Source organism: Gracilinanus agilis, chromosome 1, assembly GCF_016433145.1.
Source record: "Gracilinanus agilis isolate LMUSP501 chromosome 1, AgileGrace, whole genome shotgun sequence".
Taxonomy (NCBI): Eukaryota; Metazoa; Chordata; class Mammalia; order Didelphimorphia; family Didelphidae; genus Gracilinanus; species Gracilinanus agilis.
This window is the reverse complement of record NC_058130.1, coordinates 391872030-391894342: the sequence shown is the minus strand read 5'-3', so window position 1 is coordinate 391894342 and position 22313 is coordinate 391872030. Positions and strand designations below refer to the sequence as shown.

Sequence of the window (22313 nt, the reverse complement as noted above, 5' to 3'; positions counted from 1 at the left end):
AAATTAGCAGGAGAAGTGTAGCTTTTCTTAAAATAAATAATATTTCTTAGGCTGATGGTGTTAAGAATGAAGGGAGAAACAAATAAAACCTGTGGAGCAGAAGTATATACTCATAATCTTTTATCTGGACATAGTTTTTTGATAAGGATGTGTTCCTTTTGCCTTTTAATTTGGAAGCTCCCTGTTGGGGCTAAGGATTTAAAGGGTTCTTTTTTATAGACCATTGACTATCTAGAGATGATTCTGGGCCCTCTGCTTTTTTTTTCCCTCAGCCCTCAGGCATTTTGAATATATTTGACATTGTTGATTACCCTTCTTTTAGATACTCTCTCCTCTTGGAGTCCAAAATACTGCTACCTCATGGTTTTTTTCCCATATGTCTGACTGCTCCTTTTTTTGTATATATGAATGAAGAAATGAAAAATTATTTATTAAGTGCTTATTCTGAGAATATAAATACAAAGGCAGACAGTAGCTATTCTCAAGGTGCTTACATTCTAATAGCAGGATCAACATGTATAGGAGAGTGGTGGCCTCTGAGGCATATTTTTGTTTAGAAAATTACAAAGTGGTGCCATAGGATACTAGATCAATATACCTTCTTCAAAAACAGAGTTAGAGTTGATATGATTATTGTTCCAGACCTAGAAAATGGCAGAAACAGAGAAGATTTATGTGTGTTGGCTTGATGGCAATGGAATAAAGTAAAACATGGTTTGAACCAGGCTTAGATAAATTGGGTAACTTAGACAACCACCATTTAGGTGAGTTGAGTTGCGGAACTGGACTTGATGCTCGATACTTCAACCACTCAATTAACATTTATTAAGTACTTGGTATGTTCTAGGTATTGTACTAAATGCTGGGAATACAAAGGCAGCAGAAGACCTTTCCTGTTCTTGAGGTACTTAAAACATAATGGGAAGACAACATACAAACAGCCATGGACAAACTATATATATATATACACACATATATATATATATGTGTGTGTGTGTGTGTGTGTGTAAGATAAATTGGAGATAATCAACAAGAGGAAGACACTAATATTAAGGAGTATCAGGAGGGCTTCTTATAGAAAGTGGGATTGTAGGTATATCTTGAAGGAGGCCAGGGGAACCAAGAGGTAGGGAAAGTATTTCAGGCATGGGAGGTAGCCAATAAAAATATATGGAATAAGGAGATAGAGTCATTAATGTTAGAAACAAGTTCAGTATCACTGGTTCACAGAGTATATAGGGGTAAGGTGGAAGAATTCTGGAAAAGTAGATTGGGTCAGGGTAAGCAGGTCTTTGAACATCAAATGGATTTTATATTTGATCCTGGATGCAATAGGAAGCCCTTGGAGTTTATATATTTACCCATATTTTCTTTCTGGTAGATTGTAACCTCTTGAACATTATTTCATCTTTGTAACTCTAATTCCTATTGTAGATATTTAAAATATTTTTAAAATTGTGAGTACTTCCTTCAGTGTTGTAGATTTTAATGTCTATGCTTTTCTTTCACATGGAACTCTTGCCCACATTCTCTTATATATCTGTGATGGGGACAGTATGCAGCCAACATTCTGGTACCTTTCCTTAGTTTTCTTAGCAGTTTATAGATGTCAGATAAGCATGAATGCTGGTTAGCTATAAGAGTGGTCCCTCTGTTTTTCTGATCATACATTTCTATGATGATATTCCTTATATGGTTTCTTGGTAGGAATTCCTCTTTTATAATATGTTGTAGGCTGTTTATCTCTAGAATGCATCTCTCTATTTTCTTTTGGATGATCCTCAATTTCATTTCTTCATAGGCTATAATATTCTATGTTTGAGAGACATAATATTCAAAAGGGAAATAGTGGTATTGACAAGATGGAATTTTGTTTTAGGGAGATGTTTGATATCCTTAAAAGAAGGCTAGATTTCTCCATTTTCTTCTTGTTGAAAATTAAGTTGAAGCCTGCTATTTAAAACTAACACATTAGGGCAAACTTTAAAATATATGTATTTATATATTTTTAAGGCATAACATTTTGCCTATAGTTTCTCATTATTAGTTTATTCCAGCATTAATCTTATACACAGACTTTCATTGGAATATTTCTGTGCCACATTGCCTCTCTTACTATGGCAATTATCCATAGGTTTTCCAGCTTTTAGATATTCTTGGTACCAAAATGACTCTGCCTTGCAAACCTCTGCTGCTTATTGCTTCTGTTTCCTCCCTTGCACACTTTCTGATTCGCCTCCCCTTACATGTTAGTTTCCAAGGGGATTAATTTTATTGTCATCTTATCCTCTTCATACACTGGGCAATTCACTCACAATTCACTGGCCTTGGTCTCTGTCTCGGGTGACTTCTTGGGGGACAAAACTGACCCCAGCTAGGTGCTAGGCTCTTTCTTCCAAGAATATTGAAGTGCTATATGACCACACCATAGGCTTCCGTTGCATGGTTAGCCCTGCTTTGTGTTCCTATGCCAAACCCCTGTGGTGTCCCAGAAGAGAGTGTGAGAGATATCTGAGAATGAGGTGTACCTTAGTATTCAGTGGCCCTCCAAAGATTTATTTGCCTGCTCTAGCCCTGGCTTTGCTGGCAGTCTTTCTTCCCTTTGCATGTAAGCTTCTGATTTATTCTTTTTATTCCTAATTTGGGGTTTATAATACTTTATTGGATATCTTGTCTGATGGAAATATTAGGTGTTTTCTGAATAGATTTGTGGAAGCTAAGTGAGATGGCTCCTATTTAGGCAGCCATCTTGGCCTCCTTTTATAACTTTTAAATGATCCTGGGTGGGATGAAATTTGTGCATTATTCCCTAATATATATTGATTAGAATTAGTAATCATAGATTGGCAGCCTCCTATAGAAAAATAGTGAAGTTAGGTGCTCTACACTAGAAGATATCAATCTCTCCTTGTGAAGAGTAGAAGAAACCCCCTCCCCAAGCAGGTGTGTGTGTGTGTGTGTGTGTGTGTGTGTGTGTGTGTGTGTGTGTGTGTGTCTGAGAGACTTCACCACCCCCTTTTTCTTTTATTCCCATGGGAAGAAGTTTAGGGATGACCTAATTCCTATGAAAGAAATATCAAAATTTACAAGTTATAATCTTGACTACATATCACAAGAAATGTTGCGATGCTATGGCCCAAGTAATGTTTCAAAAAGTGTTTCCTGAATTGTTGCAATCTGATAAATCCTTGCACAGGAAAGAAGATAGAAGGAGGAGGATACAGCAGATGGGAAAGTAGAGATAGCATTGTGTTGGATCCCTATAAAATCTGAGTAAACCTAGGCATCAATGCCCACTCTTTCTGAGATGTTAGACTTTGGACCCACCCCCCCTTCATACATTTCCCCCCCCCCCCACATGAGGATACTGGCTATGCCTGGGCAGTATCGTCTCACCCTTGCCCCTTCCTGTGAGGATGCTGTCTATCCCCAGACAGTGTTCATCACTCTAGGCCTCCCCCACCTCTGAATAAAGCCACGTGAACTCTGCCAGCATCAAGTCTCCTGCCTTGAAGGGGTACAGTCCTTCACAGAATTTCACTCCACACAATCCTAAGCTATAAAAATATAATCTAGGACATGTGAAATTCTTTGAAGGAAGCTGAAGACTTAGGAATATAGAATATATTAATATATTTTCTAGACAGAAGAACTGAAGAAGGGAAAGTGAAATATTTGAAGGGAACTTTGTTTAGCAAGGACCATGTATATCTAAATAGCTCATTTTAGACTTGATGAAACTGAGATTAGAGTGACTTTCCAAGTTTACATAGTTTGCATAGATAATCTTGAATAAGAATTCAATTTTCCAGATATGTGAAATCAAGGTATTGCAATACCAGGCTCATGACTAGGGGCAGAATACATCCCTGTAGGACTGGTTTTGCCTGTAAACTAGATGATAATCTGATCAGAAGGACTTTAAAATGAAAAGCTGAGGAAGGAAGAATGTTCAGTTTAAACCCTAAAACCCCATATTGTGGAGGATACCAAGTGAGTCATAAACTTCAGTGGATATCATTGATCTCTTCTAGTGGTACACCTATAATCTTTTCATCCTGTGCAGCTCATGTCCATATACTCCTATAAATCTTTTAAGAGTTAACCCAGTGTGCTAGAAGCTTTTTTCCATATCCTTTAATATTCTCTGTGCAGAAGGAAGTTGGAAGTTGTATGATTAGGGAGAAGAGAAGTAATAGGCTGAAGGAACTTGAGTTTTATTTATATTCAGACAGCAAATGAATGAGAAGTCATAGTCATGGTTTAAATCTCTCAACAAGATATTGAGCTTTGGCAGCATAGGATAAAAGCAATGAAGAGCAAGGGCTAGATGGTGGAAATAGAAGAACCTTTCATCAGGAGGGGAATACAGAGATTGTCAGTAACAGAACAGATATTCAGATGGTAGAGGAGGTGTGTGTGTCTGTGGTAAAAAGAGGGTTTATGATGGTTTTCATCTGGTAGAGACGTGCACATTAGGTGACTTCCTTCTTCAATAATATTGTAGTTTCAAGGACAACATTATACCACAATAGTAGTCAGCATTACCAGAGTGATGGTGGTGGGTACTCAGAACAAGAGATCCAATAATTAGTCTTAGGAGTTAAGTGAATATGGTAAAGAAAGGGGTAGTTCTGGACCTTATAATTAAGGAAACTGGAAGCCTCTCACCATAATGGTAATACTTCCATTGGATATTACTTTGGTTTTTAAAAATCAATCTCTCTCTCTCTCTCTCTCTCTCTCTCTCTCTCTCTCTCTCACTCTCGCTCTCTTTTTCTCTCTCTATCTGTCTCTCTGTCTCTCTCTTTCTCTCTCTCTCTCACTCACTCACTCTCACACACACATAGACATGCACACACGTATTGGTGTAGGGGCTTTCCTAAAGCAGGTACTTCCTATATCAAAAAATAAAATACAAAGATACCTATTCTCGGTATAAAAAAACAAAGACACATGATTGAAAATTGACTGCATTCTTGTTGTTCAGTTATTTTTCAGTTGTTCAGTGTGACTCTTCATGATGATATTGGGGGTTTCCTTGAGAAAGATACTGGACTAGTTTGCCATTTCCTCCTAGAGCTTATTTTACAACTGAGGAAACTGAGGCTTACAGATTTAAATGACTTCCTCAGGGTTATACAGCTCTTTAGTGTCTGAAGCCAGAGTTGAACTCAAGAAGAGGAGTGTCCCTGATTCCCTGGCTGGCACTTTATGTACTGAAGCCACTTCACTGACCCTACCAGACATGAAGGTATTTCAAAAAGAATATTAAAATGTAGGTGCAGTCATGCTTTTGGGGGGAAAATATTCTCTCTAGAGAGATAAATAGGGAAGTAATTTATGCTTAAAGGTACCATAGATAATAAAATTGTCTGTATTAAATGTACATGTACCGTGGTACAACATCTAAATTCATAATGGAAAACTAAATTGAAAGTAATTCTAAGTTGTAAAAGGATATTGATAATATCATTATAATTTTTGGAGATGTTAATGTTTTCCTCTTAGAGGGAAGCAAAACACAAAGGAGAATATAGACTTGTGTAAAATTATATCTGAGAGATTTAAACATCTTCTGAAGGTTAACATTAAAGAATATGTATGCTTGTATTTGTACATTCCTCAGTATTACATTGTATTTTTACTTACATAGACTTTGTGATAGAGCACAGAATTTTTTTTCTAATGTAAAAACATATATGTATATATATTACCAGTATCAAACATATCCTTTATGCAATAAAAAAGATTATTGGAAATATCTCTTCACAGGGGAAGTTGCCTGTTTCATAAAATTATCTGTGTTAGAGTCAAAACAAAGGCCTCCCCAGTAAAGTCATGAGTACTCAGCACTAGGGGAATTTATATGAAGGCCAGGGCTTTTATATCTTGTAAAAGAGATACAGTAGAGAGAAAAGTTTCCTCTTGGGACATGATTAGTTGAAGTGCTATCTGGTACCCACAGAATGTAAATATATCTAGAGCAATGCTTCTAATACTTTAAGTAAATCCTCTTAGAGGAACTAGGGAGTATTACAGAGAAGTCATACCAAATGAGAGAAGATGAATGCAATCATTTAAGTTAAGAACTATGATGCAATGAATTGAATGCTAAATTTGGTGTTATAGAACATAGTTTCAGATTCCAGACTGCAGCTTATTACTTCTGTCTCCTTGGAGAAGTGCCTTTACCTGTCCAGGTGGTATTTCATCTTGTACTTGAAGGAAACCAGCTTGGATTCAGTCATGAGGAGTAAGAGCATTCTAATCATGCAGAACTGCCAATGAAAATGTCTAGAGTTGGGAGATGGAGTTTCTTGTGTAAGGAACAGCAAGGAGACCAGTGTCACTGAATCACAAATATGGGTGATAGGAGGGTAATGTAAGAAGACTGGAAAGGTAGGGTAGGACCAAATTATGGAGACTTCTGAATACCAAACAGAGTTCACGTGCTATCCTTCACAGTAATAGGAAAGACAGAAGAATGAGGAGGCCTTGGGAGGGGCTGGAGAGAGAATGAATCTAGAAAAGAAATATTTCTGAACATTTTCTACAAATCAGATTGTGTATGTGAATAGTTGATATAACATTGCCACAACCTACACCATTTTGTAATAGCATTATTAATATATTTTAACCAATCTCCTATTTTAATGTCATGAAACTCTGCTAAAATTTTATTTTCTGAGATATTTGTGGGATAGTTGATGGTGATCTAAGATAGTGCTTGAATCTGATCAGTTTTCACTATTCTGAGGGCAAGTCTGCAATGTCTGGCAGGTTGTACTTTTAAGGGGAAAGTGTGTATGCGTGCATATAACACATCTCTACACACATGTAGGTGCAGAGAGAGAGTTTGGAATAAATTGAATAATTTGAAATGGTGGCTATTGTGAATAATAATTATAAATCACTTACCATTAAAAATATTACACATAAGCAAAGAAAGAAAATTGTTCAAAATTCACAATGAAATGTATATTAGAAAATTCAAGTATAGGCTTAAGATGAATTAGATGTGTTATGAGGAAGTTTTTCACTTCATCCAGTATTCAGATGTTTTGTGCATTTTTTCCAAGTGTAAAATCTTTGTTACATATACAATGAATGTGCTGTATTTATTCTGTCATTACAGTATAAGCTCTGCCTGTGTAACCCAAGCAATGATAAAACCCAATGAAGAATTTCCAATGTACATTCACGTTCAAAAGGGGAACCTCCTTTATGCTATTGTGAGTTACACAAACCTTTGTACTTGTAATTTGGATTTCTAACTCAGTTGGAGGTTATAATTCTAAGTCTACACTTGAGTACAGTAAATGAATTAGAGCTGGTGTCAAGATAGATTTGCCTTCATTTCACAACACTTTGTCGACTGAACAGTAAATCTTTGTTTATTTGTGCCTTCTGAAACCAAAATTGGTGTTGAGTCAGCTGATTGCCTGCAAATCAAACAAAACTGTGTGTAAAAGTGCATGCTATGAATTAAAAGTATTAGATGTGATTTTTTTACCATGGATCATTTTCAAGCTATTTTGGAGGAAGAATAAAGCTTTACTCTACTTTCACATTAATTTTTTATGGCTATGGTACCCTTCCCAACCTTATTACTGTTCCTTATGTGCCTTTTCAGCCTTTTCATTGCATTCAGCAATATCTGTAAGTGTATTTTGCATGAGAAGAGAGATGATTTTTCTTTTAAATCACGAATATAGGAAAAGGTAATTTCTGTGCTTTGTAAAAGACTGAAGACTCCATATTCTATGTATGCACATGTATTTTTAACGGTATATTTTGCTGATATTTTATATGTACCTTTAATTTCTATTTCTTTGTAGTCTTGGATAAAAAAAACTTTGATTTTAAATATATTGTTTTAGGAATCTTCACAGATTGAATGGTAGATATTTATAAAATTTCTTGGAGGAAAAATTTTCTAACAGGCAACATCTGTACTAGTATATTTTATACTTCTGATGTTACTACAGATGGAAAAAATGGATGCTGTGTCTTTAATGGAAAGCAAAAGGTTATCTTTCTGTGGCCTTTGTGTGTATGTGCTGATGTGGATGTAGGCAGCCAGACAGGCAATGTGTGCAAAGAGACTAGGGAACGGGCTGTGGATCGATAGGAGTGGTGTGAAGTGAATTAATGTGAGGCAGGCAGTCTGTCTGTCATAAAGATTGCAGGGAATGTAGGGCAGTGTTGGTCAGTCACTGCAGAGATCTGCTTCCAATAAATTTAAACCTTCTGTCTGAAAATAAACTATAGACACTCAACACACTCTAGCCTCTATTTTGTTAAATTCCAATTTATTCAAGTAAATGTTCATATCAAATTGTTACCTCTATTGTGTTTTAATTGGACCACTGAAAAACTACAGTCCTGAAAATCAGATGAAAAAAATTACCTTCTATTCTTTAAATTTGGATGTGTTTTTTTCAGTATCAGAAGAAATCTATATTACTATGAGAATGAGAAATATAATTTCTTTGTTCATTTTTATAAATATTCTGCCAACACATTTTCCTCTTTCTGAAGTCCTGTGAAGTTATTCCTTGTGGAATAAATAAATTAAGTCATTTTTTCATTACTTTCATCTAATCTTGAAATAAAATATAAAAATGTAACCAACTTTAAATGGTGTTTCATATTTCAATGCTATGCCAAACTATAACATTTTGATTTATTACATATAACTGAAGCCATTTCAGAACATAAATGTTGAATAATATCATTTAACATTACTCAGATTATCAGGTATTATAAAATTAAATATCTACAAAAATAATCTGTAGCCTGAGTATGTTTGAGAAGGAAGTATTGGTGCATTTACAGGGAAATATCTTTATTTATTGAATTAATTTTCAAATTTCTTTTCCTAAATTTTGACTTCACAAAACCATTTAAAGAAGGAATATTATGAATATTGTTAATTGGGATTCATGTTTTTAAAATTGAAAGTCAAACATACATACTAGTCTACCTATTTCCAGGTTGCTTAAGATCATGAATGATCTTTTATATAAAGATATGTATAAATTAGAGGGCCTTGAGTAATTTTATTATATTATTTTTTCCTCTCATCTCTGCTTCTGGCTCCACCCTGGCTGTTGGTTTCCTACTGCCATATTAGGTTAGATGATCATTGAGATTCCTTCAGATTCATTCCGTGGCCCAATAACTATATAACTAATAATTCTTTTCTAGACCATCATTGTTCTCTATTTCCTTCTTTCCCAAGTTATAAAACTTGAAAATAAGTCATGTTATTTACTGACATAATGACCAACTCATTTCAATTGGGGCAGGGGCAGTGGGGCTTTATAGCTATTTGTTGCACTTCTGTTCAATAATGCTTTCTATTTGTATTTATTTCTGTTGTTTAGTAAATGCTAGCAACTACTTCATGACAGGGAAGCAAATATTCATACAATTCAAAAGGTAAATAAATACCAGATCAGACAATTATAACTGTAATAAATTGCGGATTTAATGTAGTCAACTTTTGTTCATTTTGAATTTGGATTTCTCCATCATATTATCATCCCTTCCTCCCCCTTCCCCCAATCTCCCATCATTGTTTCATAGCAAATCTCAATTTAAACACTTACTAGGCTGATTTATTATATGCCACTTGGAGATGGTATGGAGTGAAGATAACCCCCCTGTTCTTTTCTCTGTAGGAAATCTGGGGATTAGTGTTTCTGTAAGCAAGGAGAAATAATGGTAGCTTAAAGCCTAAAGGGGGTGCCAGCGAGTCAAATCTGTGTTCATTGGGGGGCAAAAAAAAGCGGGGGGAGCTCTACCCTGTAACATGCTCTAAGTTGTCTTTTCTTGGGATCTAAACAGAGTCAGGACTAGTTATTACCAGACATGACGAACTGAAAAGTCAGTTATGTTAAATAGGATGAGGAGAAAATAGTAGCATAATGGATAGACTACTCCAGAAACAAGATCTTAGAATCAAGTGCAACTTTCAACCACATCATGCAATTGAAACTTGTTAACTTCAAAGTCTAATGGGCTTTTCTTTGTCCTCATTCTTCTTGACTTCTCTGCAGCCTTTGAATCTGTTATCACCCGTTTTTCCTTAATATTCTCATCCCTCTAGGTTTTTGACACTCCTCTTTCCTTGTTCTCTTCCTACCTATCTGACTTCTTCTCAATCTGCCTTGCTGGATCTTCATTCAGGTCATATCTGCTAAATGTGGGTGTCGTACAAGACCTTTTTCTCTTTTTACCCTGTGCTGTTTTACTTGGTGATTTTGTCAGTCATCATTTCAATTGTCACCTCCATGTTATTGTGCTGAGGACAAAATACATACTGCTCTGGTATTTGAAATGTTTCACAGTCTTTTTTCAACCTCCCTCCATAAATATATAATCCATTATTTCTTTTCAAACTCTGTTGTCTACACAAACTGGCCTTCTTGTGAGCCCTTATGCTGAACTTGCCATCTCCTATACCTGTGCCTGTACAGGCTGTCTCCTTTACCTGGAATGCACTTTCTTCTCTTCTGACTCTTAGTACCCCTTCTTCCTCAACTCAAGTGCTATATCCCACAGGAAGTCCTTCTGGTTCCTTCTAGCTACTTTCCCCTTATATCTGTAAGCAAAATTACTTTATATTTTACTTATATGTGTACATATTGTTTCTCCTCAGTGAAATACAAGTTTCTTGAGGGCAGGGACTTAAAAAAAAAGCCTTTTAATAAAATCTTGATGATAAATTTGTCAACTGAATAATCAGAGTGTTTTGGCTTCCTTAAAGAGGTGGGAGAAAATTAGATTTGACTTTTATCTTAGAACTCTTCCAGTGTCTTTATTCTCCTTAATACTGCCAATTCAAGTTTTAATCTTCTTTTACATATTTTTTCTTAATCATTCCTCTTTTCTTATATTTTAGAGGTATAGGTAACATGATTTGAATATTAGATTTTTACAAATTTTAAAGTGACTGATTTACTTAGTGCCATATACTTTACCTGCTATATGTGTCCTTATGCCAACCCAGTCATATACAAATACAACAGGAAATAAAAGTAGAAAATCACCAAGCTTTTTTTTTTAAATTGGCTATTTTTAAATTTTGTGATAGCAATCAAAGTCTATCCCTTAAATCATAAATAGAATGAGTAATTATTTAGAAGTAGTAAATGATGAGTTTAGATATATTTTTTCTTAGAATGCTAGGTCATGGGTTAAAAATTAAAGTGTCTCATGATTAAGACATCTTCTGTGGTCACTCCCAGGAGAGTGGAGTCCCTGGCTGCTGCCAGTATACTGCTTTCAGTTGTAGTGGCAGAACTGCCTGTGGATTTTGTGTGGGAGAACCCACAATCAGTCATAGTCTGGGGTTTGAATAAAGGACCAAGAGTACATCCAATCCTAGACTATAAAAAACTAGAATAACTAAATAGAACCTAGGAAAAACAAACAGATGCAAGAAATCCTGAAACTGGAGGTAATTTATCACAACACACTAGAAACTTCAGGACTCCAGCAGAAAGAGAATAATTAAGTCTATTGGCCTGGCTGCTAAAACAATAAACAAGTAAACAAATAAATAAAAATGAGTAAGCAAAGGAGAAAGAGCCCAATTATTGATAGCCATTATGGAGACAGAGAAGGTCTCCATTCAAGCTCAGAGGACAGTGAAATAAAAATGCCTAAATCAAAAAAAGCAAAGAAATGTACTAAATGGCTTCAGGCACAAAAAGAGCCTTTAGAAGAACTCTAAAAGGACCTAAAAAACCAAATGAGAGAGGCTTAGGAGAAATTAGGAAAAAAATAAGAGCAATACAAAAAAATCAAAATTATAAAAGAAAGATCACACATGGAAAAATAACTCCAGAAACTCATAGAAGAAAGTAATGTATTAAGAACTAGAATTGGGCAAGGAGAAACTAGCAGTTTTCTAAGACAAAAAGAAATAGTAAAGTAAAATCAAAAGAATAAAATAATAGAACAGGATGTGAAACATCTTATCGCAAAAAGAACTGACCTAGAAAATAGATCAAGAAGAAATAATAAAAAGAATAGTTGGACCTCTGGAAAGTTATGTTAGAGTACTCCCAAGAAATCATCAAGGAAAACTACCAAGAAATTCTAGAATCAGAGGGTAAAATAAAAATTGAAAGATTCCATTTATCACTACACCAAAGAGACCCAAAGATGAAAATGCATAGGATTATCAAATGTACAGGATCATCTATAGCTCCCAGGTTAAGGAGAAAATACTACAAGCAACAACAACAAACAATTTAAATTCTGTGGAGCTACAGTCAGAATAGCATTAGACTTAGCAACCACCACATTAAAATAATGCAGGACATGGAACATACCATTTTTTTAGCGAAAAAGAACTGAGCTTACAACAATGAATAACCTATCCAATAAAGATGAACATAATTTACAAAAGGTAAAAAATGGATATTTAACGAACTAAGGAAGTTTCAACTCTTCCTGGGAAAAACACCGAAACTCAGCAGAAAATTTCACAACAATAAGAACCATACAAAGGTAATGATAAAAGACTAAGTCATAAGGGAACCAAAAGGCTGGTAGTACTAGAACCCTACTCTCACACCTGACACAAAGAGAGAACAACATACATAATTAAAAGGGTGCAGAAAAACAGGAGAGATGATATTTGGGAAAAGGGAGGGACTGGCAGTGCTCTTAGGGGACTAAGGAAATAAGGAAGGATGGGTTAAGGGAAAAGTAAGCAAGGGCATATAGGTAAAGGGAGGAATTCTTGGAGGGGAGTACATATCAAAAGGTAGGATGGTAAGATGAGGGGACAAAGGAAGGAACACTTAGAACAATATAGGGAAAGGATTTTTAGAATTGAATTCATATCAAGAAGTAGGAGGGCATGGCTAGGTGGATAAGGAATGGATTTTTGGAAAGGTGAATAGAAAATAATTAAAAGGTAAGGGGAAAGGAACAAGAGAGGAACCTTTGAAAAAGTGGGTCAATTTGGAACTATGACGGCTAGGGAAGAGAATAAGGGAGAATTTTTGGTAAGGGGTGTGAATTGGAGAGGTATTGGTCAAAGGAAATTGGACATCTGAGGATGGGTACAATGCAAAGAAAGGAAGAAGGGGACAAACTGTGAGGAGGGGGAAACAGAGAAGATGAAGATAACCAGTGAAGAGAATTGGAATAGATGGAAATGAACAACTAGTAACTATGACATTGATTTTAAATGGGATGAATTCACTTATGGGAAGAAAATGGATAGCAGAAAGGATTAAAAAACCAGGACCTGACCATGTGTAGTTTACAAGAAACACACTGAAATATGAGAGAAACACAGAGTGAAGGTGAGAGATTAGAGCAAAATATGCCTTATCTGATCCAGAGAAGGAAGGCATAGTAGTCATGACCTCTGACAGAGTTGGAGCTATAATGGATATAATTGGAAGGGATGAACCAGGATAATTATATTATGTTGGGTGTTACTGTGGATAATGAAATATGACCAATACTGGACATCTATACATCAAGTGTTGTAACTTCCAGATTTTAAAAGGAAAAACTATGTGAAATATCAGTAGAAATAGATAACAAAGTAATAATAGTGAAGGACTTTAATTTTCTCCTCTCAGAACTAGATAAGTCTAACTAAAAAATAAGAAGTTAAGGAGATGAATAGAATCTTAGATAATTTAAATATGATAAAGCCCCCACTTACCTGCATGAAGCTAGTAGAAGATGAGCATACACATAATCTAAACATAGTTTCTGGTGAGACAACAGTGATTTAGAAAGCATTAATATTCTGCAAAAGTCTTACTTTAGCACTCATCATACTATGGAGATAATTCTGCATTCCTAAAGTGGTGAAGCATTAGAACAAATGTTCCACTGTGTTTGACCAAATAGGAAAGACTTATTTTGGAAAATGTATGGTCCTGGTTACAGATTATTTCTGCTGCCTAAGGACTCATCTAAATAAATATGGCCTGGTTAATTGATAACCAGATGGCTTAAGTTGATCAAATTAAGTGCTGATAGGAATGTGGAGAAATAGGCCTAATATTACATTGCTAGTGCAGCTGTGAATTGTTTTATAGAAAAAAAAGATGCAAATATATATGAAGAGCTGTAAAGTTATTTATGCTCATTGAACTAGGGATCCCATTATTAGGATTTGGCCATATGGGTATTATTAAGAGGGTAAAAAGTTGTGTATGTATGAAAATATTCATGAAAACTTTGTTTATGATGACAAAATAATTGGAAATAACACAAATGCAATGACTAGAAGTGGCCAAATATATTTTAACATTTAAATGTAATGGATTACATTATGTTATTAGAAATGGCAGATATTGAAAATATAAAGAAAATAAGGTAAATATATGAAGAAAGAAAAAGAGAAGAAAAAAGAATAAAACCTACTATGATTATATCTTAAAAATAACAGCAACAAAAACAAGAGAAAAAATGTATGAAAGTAAAACAAATCCAAAGGGAAATCAAAAGCAGAGGATGTTTATATTAGCACACATTTATAATGTACATATTTTTAAATAAATTATAAATAATTTGGAATTTGTGATTTTGCATATAATTTTAATGCATTTATTTAAATGTTTTTTTATTGGTAATGGTGGCTACTAAGTATATAATAACATTTTTTGAAGAGAGGTTATTAGTAATTTTGATAGGGTCAGAATAGACTAGAAAGTTAAGAAGAGAGTGAAAGGAAAGGAAATGAAGGTCCTATTATAGTTAATAAGGATAGATAGATAGAGGGAGGGCTTTTTGAGGACGAGAGAGTGAGGGAGTCATGTGCATGTTTGTAGGCAGTAGGGAGACAGGAAAACATGAACTCCACTGGAAAAGAAGGGGTGGAATGGGAACACTTGTGGATGTAAAGGTCTTTTCCTTAGCAGAGAGAACACCTCATCACATGAGGTATTGTTGAAGGAAGAGGTAGAAGCAGAAGATATCAAAGTGAAATGAGATGAAAGAGAAGAGGGAGCTGTCATATTACTTATTCTTACTGAAGTTTTTGTTAATGTTTTTACTAGTTAAATTTAGTAATGGATCTGATTTTGAATTTATATTTTAATGAATACTGTTAATTATAAAAATATATTATATAATATTATATATTATAATTAGTTATCAGAAACTTGATTTGAACTCAGGGAAATATCTTTGTGACTTAAGACCAGGGACTCTGTCCACTGTAACATGTAGCTGTCTAAATTTTTATTAAGCATTTTTTATTAAGCATCCACTGTGCTAAGCACTGGAGGATACAAATAAAAACAAAGACAGTCTCTGCCTTCAGAGAGTTTACTGCCTAATGGGGAAGACAGCACATAAAAAGAAAGCTGAAAAGCTAGGAATGATGGAGAGTTCCAAAAAAGTACAAAAGCTATGTAGCTGATGGGAAAGGTGGGGAACAGTTGTGCTAAATCAGCCACTCTTTATTCACAAAGAAGCCCTGGAACCCATGGCCCTCCCCTTCAAAGGGTCTAGTTAAATGGATTGAGGATTTTAGGTGCTTAATACGTACTTATGTTCCTAGTTCTAATTTTTTTTATTTGCTTTATATTAGTCAAAGAAAGGAATTAGCACCATGGCTAGTAGTGTATTTTAATCCAGGCTTTGACATTTATTAACAGTGGATATGAACTAGTCGTTTAATCTCAGTTTTCTCATCTGCAAAATTGGCACAGTAATACTTTATTTCCCCATTATTTTAAAATGTACAACTCTAGCAAAAAAGCATTCATGTAGCTTTTACATTAGCTTATATATGTATATGTTTAAGATACATATATATATATATATCTGAGTGGATATTAATCATCTTCTCTGATGGTTTGATTGCAGTAAACAAATTCACATTATTTGAAGATACTCCCCCCTTTTTTCTTCCATTTTATTAAACAGAGTTTTTACCTTTACATTTATTTTAGCTGGAGTGACTGCAGAATCTATTCAGACCGGAACTGCTAATCCAGATGTCTTAGGGACTGAAACTAAAGTTCAAGAAGAAGAACATGATCTTGTTGATGATGACATCACAGCAGGTATTTGTAATCATGATACAATTTTTATTGAGATATGCACAATTTTTAAAATAAAATTACCTGGTTATAGTTCAAAGTGAGAAGAATTATGACTTTGTAACTAAGAACTTGTCTAATGACATATATACATAGAAAGGGAGAAATACATGATGAGTCAGTCAGATGATTAGATATTTAGCACTGATTATTTAGGACCTTAGAGGTACACAGTAAGAATAGAATAAACTATTTCTTTCAAAATCCAGCGAGTTAGATAAGATAAACACACAGTCAGTTCAAGTTCAGTAAAATGCCATTATTAACACAAGTAAAATCATGTGTCATGATTACCTAGATGAGCTAGGAGGCACCTTCTGGTTCTAAAATACTGTGTGTGTGTGTGTGTGTGTGTGTGTGTGTAAACACATAAGATATCTTTGTTGAGGTCAACATTCTAATGAATTTTTTGTATACGTGGCAGAAGAAAAGTTTATTAATGAATCAATTGAAGAGATTATAAAGGAATTGGGCTGGTGCATTTTCAGAATGGTTGATGTTATATAGGAAAGATCATGAATGATCCTATTTGGGGCCAACTGGGTTTTTCAGCGTTACACTTTGCACTCTTGTTTCTATCTTCTGCCTTCTCCCATACTAGTTTTGGCCTCCTGCCAGTAGTGACCTCGGAGATAATGTTGGCCCTACAAGGCTATAATAAGTGGAGGAGAAATCGACAAGAAATTTGTAATATTGTAAATGCTATGTTGGAAAGGCATACACATACATCATAATATGTACTGGAGAAAGAAATTGTAGGATTTGGTCCTTTTTTTGATGTATGCCTTTTTATCTTACCTCATTCCAAATTGAAAAGATTATTTTGAGGGTAATATAAGCTATATATGATATGAGCTAACCTCTTAAGAGATTGTAGTATTGAATAGCCCAAAAAAAAAAAAAAAAAAGCAGGCAGGGTAAAGAGAAAACTATTGAGAAATTACACTCCACTTTCTAAAACTGACTGTGATGTCATTGAGTAGTCAAACTTTACAAGTCTAATTCAGAATGCCTTTTGGATAATAGTATTTGTTTTTCTTTATGGCTGCCCTTGATATCATATCATATAGCTTAAAAAGCTATATCATTATTACTTAATGTAAAGTACAAAGATAGTATTCACATTGCTTAAGGTTTTTTTCCCCCATCATCACAGGAGTAGTATGCTTTAATTCACCTCTAGGCAGGGAGTGTGTGGAGGTTATATATTCTAGACATTATATAAACAACAGGTGTGTGATGAACTGAGTTGATGTGTTCACAGGCAAATAAAGTGGCAGAAATGCTTTAAGGACATATTCCACAAAATTATATAACTGTGTAAAGCTTGAAAATGACATTAATAACATGACATGGTGTGCAACTGGAGCACTTTTTAAAAAATGTTATGAAACTACTGAGCAAAATAGCTGCCCCACAAATAGTAATATGCTCTATGCACAGCAGTTTTATTGGCAAACCAAAGTCCAATCTACAAACATTTAGCAAAGAAATGACTAATAACTTAGCATTGATTATGTAATTCTCTAACAACATCTTTGCATGCTTAAAGCATTAGAGATATAGAATATAAACATTCTGTCTGGACTTGAAAGATTTATAAATTTTTGATGGAAATTTAAAAACAATTATATCTAACAATTTGAGCAAGATTTTAACTTATCAGTCAAAGACTTATCAGTCTTATCAAACTATGACTAATTTTATATAAACAAGTAATTTTTAAATGAACTGTGTGATTTTGATTTATGTAAAGAGTAAAATTTAAGATGGTCAATAGGCATTTATAAGTGCTTACTTGCCTTTTAGGCACTGTGCTGACAGTGGGGGCATAAAGAAGGGTAAAAATAGTTCCTAGCTTCAAGTAGTTTACAAATTAAAGTGAGATTATTGTAAGATTTATAAGGCTCTCATTTATGAATTGACAGAGTTGAAATTACAGATGAAAGTAAAATTATAAATTAGGCAGTTCACTGTGTAATTAGCCTTGAAATTCAACATACTCATGCAAATATAACCAGTAGTTAATGTCAAAATGTAACCTGTTGATTCATCTGCTTTTATTATAATCTATTATTATCTTGCTTCAGCTTAGCACCTCCTAACAGCCTTAAACCCTGAGTGGACTTAAAATTTTTCCATTGGGAATAGATTTGAAGGAACCTAATGATCTCCCTAGAGAATTGCAAACCCAAAGCCTTCATTACAAAGCTTTAATACTTGAGCCACATGTAGCAGATGTAGAATTATTTGCCTAATTTGGGATGGTTCCGTTTTAGACTTATTTACAAAGTTATAAAGTGAGGGTATTTTGTGTGCTGTAATGACTACAGATTTCTACTTGTTACATTAACTTTAAAATGTGTAGATATCATAATCATTTGGTGAAAAAATGGTTTAATCTCAAAGTAAATAGAAACTGGGGAATGCTAACAGCAATGAAAACTATTTTACAGCTTCTATTTGTAACATCTGATTAAGTGGCTACTATATAAAATTAATCTCATTTTTAGTTTTCTTCATAATACTTATGACTTTACCTAGAATAGTACCACTATTTTTGTGTGTCTTAACTCCTCTACCTGCTCGATCTTTATCATAATAGATTGATGAAAATCTTATTTTACTTCACTAAAATTGAGGTCAATTAATGAGATATTTGGATTGGAGTAATTTTGACGAGTTAAAAAAAATAATAATTTAGAACTAAAACAATTAAATTCACACATAAAAGTCTGGGAACTATACATTTTTAGAACTACTATACCATCACATTTTAAAATTTAAATAATAAAACCAGGGATCTAGAAAAGAAATCTAATTTGGGAAAATGATTTCATTTAAAATATATATTATATAAACCCTTAAGAAAATAAATATATACCAAGGAAATACAGTATTTAGCTTTCTTTAATTGACTTGTTCTTTGCATGTCATTTTAAATGATGGGTGCTAGATTCAAAAATGTTCAATATCCAAAGAATTTAAATAACTAAAAGGGACTTCCTTAACATATTGTCAGAGCCACTCACATGCTCCAGTCTACAGATGGCTCAAGTTGCCTTTAGATTGTGTGTTGTGATTGAGCTGTGTATAGATTTTTATGAGAGTTTGAAAGAAAACCATATTTCTTTTTATTGACTAGAAGCCTATATAAATTACATTATGAAAAATATAGTAGGCACAATGTGAGGAGCTGGTATGAGACAAAATAATCTTTATTTTGAGGCAATGCTGTATTGTTTTGCACTGAAATTTTAAGGGAAAATGGTGCAGGATAGCTCATTTCCCCTCTTGAAGGACCATTTATTCTATTGTTTCATTTGCCACTGAAGAATGGATCTGTTAATTTTTTCTTTTTAAAGTTTAAAAATGGTGATATTATCATGGTGGTGTTTGACTATTTTGTTATATAGTTTTCAAAAATCACAATGGATTTCAAAAATCACAAATGGATTTAGGATAATTTGTCCTTTTTGGCATTTTATTTTTAGTTTTGTTAAATTATTTGATTTTTTAATGCAATCATGTTTTTTATATTAAAGGTAAAAGATCCATTTAAAAGTAAAAACCCACATGCCTTTTTGAAAAAAAGAATAAGAGGCTATTTGAAATGCAAATTTTACCTTCTGACAGTGTCATGTAAGATAACCAGAATCCAGGCTTTAAGACTTTCCTTACTAAGTGATTGCCTTATGAAGGTAGAGAAACATGGATAATGTTGTGTAAATGCAGTCCAAAATCAATTGGATCTAATTAAATTTATTTGAAATAAATAATCTTAACTGGAAGAGAACAGCTGGAAAACTGGAGGAAGAAAAAATTGAGTCTTGATTAAGACAGTTTAAACCTCACTTTGTCATTTTAAAAATATATCGCTTCTTTTTATATCTCTCTTTTTAAAGCTAATATCTATTGATCGGTTCTACAAAGTAAAACCAATGTTCATTGGTCTACAGGAATTTCTTCTAACTTAAAACTGACCAAACACCTTTAGTTATGTGTTTGTTTTTTTTAATGATCACTTTTACCGCAATATTTTAAAGAAATAAAGAATACCAAGATACAAAATGTTTCCTGAATGTTTTAGGAAAAAATTTTTTTCCAGTACTATATAACAGTCAGTTTTACATACTTTCCATCTTACTAGAATTGCTTCAAATGTTCATATGTTTTGAAATTTATTCTTTTTTACTAAGATGGCCTTCACAACAGTAATGATAGAATTCTTAATATTTTGTTGTTTTTTTGCTATTCAATTACATTTTTTTTAAAGTGCAAGCTTTTAGTTTAGTTTGCATATTTCCTTTTTGTATTATTTTAAGTGTCATTTAAAATGCCATTAAAACTCACATGAAACAATATTAAAGATTTTGTAACTTTATGAATTTGGTATGAAGTTCTTGGTGCAAATTGTATTGGGAGTTATATTAAGTGATATTTTGTAGTAGCAATAGGAACACGTTCATGTTAACTATTGTAATGCAACTTTTGCATTACACTATATAAATAATATATATATATATATATATCTATGAACTAAAAGTTTACCTAGTCTCCAGTCTCATTGCATTACTATTTTATAACTCAAAAGCATATTGGAAATGCTTAATATATTTGTACCTTCTAATTTTCCTCTATCTTTGGATACCATATACCATTTAAGATAATATAATCCTAACAGTGTTGGGTTTAAGAGTCTTATCTAGAGAAGTTACATGATGTTTCCTAGTTCACATACAGTTATTTTAGCTTACAAATAAAGAGAATTTTTAAACTATGACTTGCTATCAGAGATCATCCTTTATGCCTTAATATAATGTAAGCATTCTTGGTCTTACTTAACTTAGTGTTGACTCTTTTTTTGAAGGGATCAGGAATCTGAGCCAAGTTCTTTTTTCTCAGGCTAGAAATTCAGTTACCACTTCTGGCTCAGTCCCATTAATAATTGGCACAAAGGTTTTGACTTTCTCTCTTTTGCTTACTCAAGCCATTTGAACCCTCTTTAAGTGACCTGGGTAGCTCTTTTGTTTCTAGGGACCATCTTGTGGCAACATGTTGCTAGATTTTGGTATGGACACTTAATCAGCATTGACCTTCCTATAGCTCAGAACTTCTGAGTTTAGGATGAATCCATTCATTTCAACTTCCTGGCATTAGGGATTACATATATATGCTACTATGCCCAGCAGCTTTTTTAAAAAAAAATAGTTTTGTTATGGAGATGTTTTTGTTGAAGAGTGGAGTTTTGTTATGCTGATCACAAAATGATTAAGAATTCTCTTTCATTATTATTAATGATTTGTATGTATATATGCCCACACATACTATATATACTGAAAGAGAAATCTACCTCCAAAAGGAGATAGATTTAATGAGAAGGACCTAGATGGATTGGAAATGAAAAAACCCACCTAGGAACCTCCCTAGGCCAGTGAAGCACAACCCCTTGCAATTATAGAAAGAACAAGTTTATTGAGGTTAGTGCTGAATCTTTTAATCTACAATCCCAAATTGTTTTCCCTATTATTGTGTTTAATTTAGGGATGTTATCTTTTGAAAAAAAAGTTATATTATTCCATATTGATACCATTGGATTATTATAGATGAACAAAGCCCTGCTTTTTTTCTCCTATGATTTTTGTGAGAGGAGAATTAAGAGAAATAAACTAACATGATATTTATTGTTTTGCAAATAAAATATTCCATTCCAGATAATTCATCATTCTAGATATTTTTTTCTTTTGGATCACAAAAGATCAATTAAGTAACATTTTCTTTTTATGCTATTCAATTTTTGATTGCCATAATATAGTTGAATGTTGATTATTGATGTTGAATGTTGGTGCTTATTATATTTATTACACATGAAGTCACCTGACTTGGTTGTGATCTACATTAGAGTCAAGATCACAGATCTATTTTTGTGAAGCTAGCTTTGAAACGCAATAGTAAATATTCTTTCAAAATGATGAATTTGTAATCTAGTTTCCACTTTTTTCTGTGGATGAATAACATCAAATTTTTTTATATTCTTTCAGGGGATCACCAACCTTAAAAGTGTATATATTTAATTTTTTAAAATTACCTCTGGGCCTACTAAGCATTTTAATCTAAGTCTCAGAGAATATATCAGCTAACATTTCATTATTCATCATAATAAATGTGTAATAAACACACAGAAAATAAAATGATTTATTGTTCCATGAGTTT

At 33.5% G+C, this 22313-nt stretch overlaps 1 protein-coding gene across 2 annotated transcripts in view; it reads left to right on the top strand.

Moving 5' to 3' along the window:
* WDR7 (WD repeat domain 7) overlaps positions 1 to 22313 on the top strand; it is a 486248-nt gene that overhangs the window by 171733 nt on the left and 292202 nt on the right. For both annotated transcript variants that reach the window (XM_044664595.1, XM_044664587.1), the window contains one exon: positions 15951 to 16064. In XM_044664595.1, the coding sequence (XP_044520530.1) occupies positions 15951 to 16064 (114 nt within the window). The remainder of the gene's footprint in view (positions 1 to 15950; positions 16065 to 22313) is intronic.